General features: G+C 38.7%; 1 protein-coding gene across 1 annotated transcript; it reads right to left on the bottom strand.

The window, feature by feature from the left end:
• Positions 1-2,028: 2,028 nt before the first annotated feature.
• Positions 2,029-3,314, bottom strand: LOC139853391 (U-box domain-containing protein 17-like). The gene has a single exon (XM_071842784.1). The coding sequence runs from the start codon at positions 3,184-3,186 to the stop codon at positions 2,254-2,256; it is 933 nt and encodes a 310-aa protein (XP_071698885.1). The 5' UTR covers positions 3,187-3,314; the 3' UTR covers positions 2,029-2,253.
• Between the last annotated feature and the right edge of the window lie 695 nt (positions 3,315-4,009).

Genomic DNA, 4,009 nt, shown 5'->3' with positions numbered 1-4,009 from the left:
GGTTGGTTAGTCCTGGAAGACATTGTGTCATGGTTGGGAGCACTCTTATTCACTAATCGTCATTTTAAACCATTATTGATTGTTGAAGTAAACGGAAACAAGTAGACACAGTGCTTTGATTTTATAGCATGAAAAGTCGCTTGTCGATAAGACCATAATAGCACTAGAGTTAAAATGTGGCCCACGGCACACACGATAAACCATGAACCATCAACAAGAGACACTATTGTTGCACTCGTTTGATCATTTCTCTGCAGAAAAAGTTCAGTTTATGGCCTACTTCAACCCAGATAAAATGACAACTTTTGACCTGTTCTTGTGTACCTACATTTCGCTGGATTATTATTACCCGCGGGTCATGGGTATCCGTGGGTCACGGGCATGGGCGAAGTTTTTTTATCCGCGGGCGGGTAACGGGTCTCAACGAGCAAAAAAAACAACCCGATGGGCGGGTCGCGGGTATATAGAACCCGTGCCCGTTATCCTCGGGCGCCATCCCTAAACCAGGATAAGCCCTTCTCGTTCAATATAGATGCAAGGGATCAGAATAGCACATTCAGAATCAGAACCAACATATTTATATGCGACACGTAAGAGTGCTCCCAACGTACCCGCCCTGGGCCCGCCCTGGCCACCGCCCAACTAGGCGCCGATGGCAGCGGACCATCCAGGGTCTCACCCACATGCTCGCCCAGCCCATCGTCCCTCTTCGTGCATCAATATTTGTGGACGGTCGCCAACTTTTTTTTTAATTTATTTGTTTGGAGAGTAATCTCTTGTGAGTTGTAAAGTGAAGATAAAAATATAAGTGCTATTTTTAATTTTTATTAATTGTGGGTCCCATAAATTATGTGGTTAAAATGAGTTACAAGTACTTTTTATTTTATTTTATCTTTTTTTAGTAATATTTAATATTTATAATCAATTTACTTTTTAAGTTTTTTTAATTAAATGTAATTTAATATTTAATAATTCTTTTAATATTATTAATAATAATAAAAGTATTTTTAATTTAGTTAAAGTAATTAAATGTGGGTCTCAATTACTATGTGGAAGGAGTGTCATGGTTGGGAATTATTAGTCTTGGGTTTAATCCTGGAAAGGAAGTGCTGATGTGACGCTGATGTGGTACCTAGGACTAAAGGTGGAGGAACTTCTCCATTGGGAGCACTCCTAAGAACCAACATATAACAAACACATAAGAACCAACATATTTATACAAAACTAAATATTATATGGTCAGTTTAGCGAACATATTTATACAGAACCCGTGTTCTCTTTGCCATCAACACAATTTTTTTTTACGGAAATTGAGTGGTTGAATCAGGTCATGACATAATGAAGAAGTCTTGATAACTAGGTAGTATAACTATCATTTAGAACAAGGTTTTGATCCTAACTGGGCTCCATCTAAACGAAGAGATATTTTCTAGTTCATAGTCGTTGGTTCAGGTCTCAGTTAAGAACTAAACCTTAACTACCTCTAAAGATCAGTATCTGTGAGCACCTCAATGATTTCAAGAACCCTCATAGCTCATGCAATTGAGAATTTGAGCTCACCGGATACAAAGTCAAACCTGGTACCCCTGCTATAAGTTGTAAGGTTTTCCCTCTTCGGGTTATCCGGAAAGGGTGAGTAATACGACCTCATACTTTAGTGTACGCAACACATCAAGAATACTCCCTAGCTGTTTCCAACATTTCCCTGACCACCCCAAGGTTATAACCTGAGACCTCTTGCAAGGATGTCAGGGTCCCAACCACTTGGGCTACCCCTGCTTTCAGATGTCAAGTGAAAATGGGCGTACATCTTTCATAATTTTCTTTTGTATTTGCTAATTAATTATCGCTTCAATTCACAAGTAGCTAATATAGTAATATGTAACATATGCAAAGGAGTAAGAGGATGTAGGAATCATTGTTACTCAAGCAAGATGCTGGCTTTGTTAATTGGACTAAATACTGAATTTTAAGAACCATATGCCATAATAGACATTAATAACAATCAACAATTGAAGTATTAAACACAAAGATTCAAGTATATTGTATAATTACATATTCACATAATCATCGAGAAGCAGTTACAAATCAAGACTACTATGTATGCAGTAAGAACTTTAATACTAATCAAAACAAGTGTGACAACCTAATCACACGAGAACAAGCTTACAGATTGCTTCTAAGCTTACAGATTACATCTATAGAAATTATATGTAAGTTAACTAGCATGTTATAGCAATCAAACACGAAAATTCAAGCAGATTGCGAAATAAAATTATCATGTCTAACCTCTTGCAAGCCAGAACCAGCATCAATCAATTTCAAAAGTTCATTAGCTTTAACTTTCCCTTTCGAGCTACCATTCTCCGCAACATCACTAATCCCATAAGAAACAACAGAAGCCATTTCTTTAACATACTCACCAAAATCTTTCTTCCCACACTGCACCAAATTCAACAACCCCGAAACCGCATTCTCTTTCGTCCTACCACTCGATCCAGTCGACATATCCAACAAATCAACCAACACACCTACCCCCGAAACCTTCCTAAACGCGTCGCCAGCCTCCTCACATCCCGCAATTTGCGCAATCACTGCAGTCGCATCCTCCACAACACCTAGCCTCCCATCTTTCACCACCAACGAAAACAACGCAGGCACCGAACCTAATTCGATCACAGATGCACGGTTCAACGGATACAACGATATCCCAAACAAAGCTTTCAGCGCATCCTTAATTGATCTCGGATGAGATTTAGGGTTTCGAATTATATCAATCAACGCATACAATATATCACGCTTAGAACCAATAATAGGTCTATAACTATCAACAGTTAATAAACTAAATACCGTTGCAGCAGCTGATTGAGCTGTTGAAGCTGATTCAGGATTCAGAAGCGCGTGAGATAACGCGTCGAGTAAACCGCGCGTGGACATTAACTGTTCACGCGATGAAATTGAAATATTTAATAAGGTAGCGGTTGCATTTTCTTGTGCGATTGCTGAAGGTGAGTATAAGATTTCAGATAAGTACGGAATCGCACCTGCTTCAGCAATTAGGGCTCGACTATCTGGATCGTTTTTTGAGATTAATCGTAGCTCGCAAAGTGATTCGGTTCGTATCTGTTCCGATACCGAGCTTAATTTTCCGACGAGTGTTTTCGCTGTCCGGCGTTTAACGTCCATTTGTACGGAGGTTATGATATTGAGGTACGTACGTATAGATATAGATATAGATATAGGTTGTGTACGGAATAGTGGATGGTGATGTTGAGATAAATCGACGGAGAATTGCGGCGAAAGGGGGTTACGTGATTGAATGATGTAGTAGTTGGTTGACAAAATCAGAGCACCTACACTTTTTGACTCTTTTTTTTTTTTTTTTTTAATTGAAAAAGAAAATTGACTCAATTGAACAAAACGATTTTAACAGCGAACCCTAAGGCCATATGCAATGGTGTGTGAGTGACCACCGCCACCAACCGCCACCGGTTAACCGCCACCACCAACCGCCACCACCAACCGCCACCAACAAATCATTAACGATTTCGTGCAACGAGAGTAACGGCCGGAAAATGGGCCCCACTGCTTTATTTTTTTCCAACGGTTAGAATTTGTTTTTTTTTCTTTTACATGTTAGACTTTTTTGCTCCGTTGGTCCTTCAATTATACACGAAATTGCAATCCGAGTCCCTCAAGTTTTTTTTTGGATTTTCGAGTCCTTAAAATTGCAAAATTTTGCAATCCGAGTCCCTCCGTCTAACTTCCGTCTAAATTGGCCGTTAACCTTTTACATGTGCCATGCATGTGAGGGTAAAATCGTCTTTTTACTCTTTTCTTTGACTTTTTTGCTTCGTTAGTCCTTCGTTTATACACAAAATTGCAATCCGAGTCCCTCAACTTTTTAATTCGAATTTTTATCTTTTTTTTTTTATCTTTAATTCATACTTTTTATATTAATGGTTTACAATTAGTATTTTGTATCAAAATCTGATGGAAAATTATTTTT

The sequence above is a fragment of the Rutidosis leptorrhynchoides genome, chromosome 6 (genome assembly GCF_046630445.1).
Source record: "Rutidosis leptorrhynchoides isolate AG116_Rl617_1_P2 chromosome 6, CSIRO_AGI_Rlap_v1, whole genome shotgun sequence".
NCBI classification, from domain to species: Eukaryota; Viridiplantae; Streptophyta; class Magnoliopsida; order Asterales; family Asteraceae; genus Rutidosis; species Rutidosis leptorrhynchoides.
Note: the sequence above shows the minus strand (reverse complement) of the source record. Positions and strands in the feature narration are given on the sequence as shown.

What these genes read in the sequence shown, in the direction of transcription:
- LOC139853391 (XM_071842784.1), bottom strand. Translation starts at nt 3,186, where the DNA reads ATGGACGTTAAACGCCGGACAGCGAAAACACTCGTCGGAAAATTAAGC.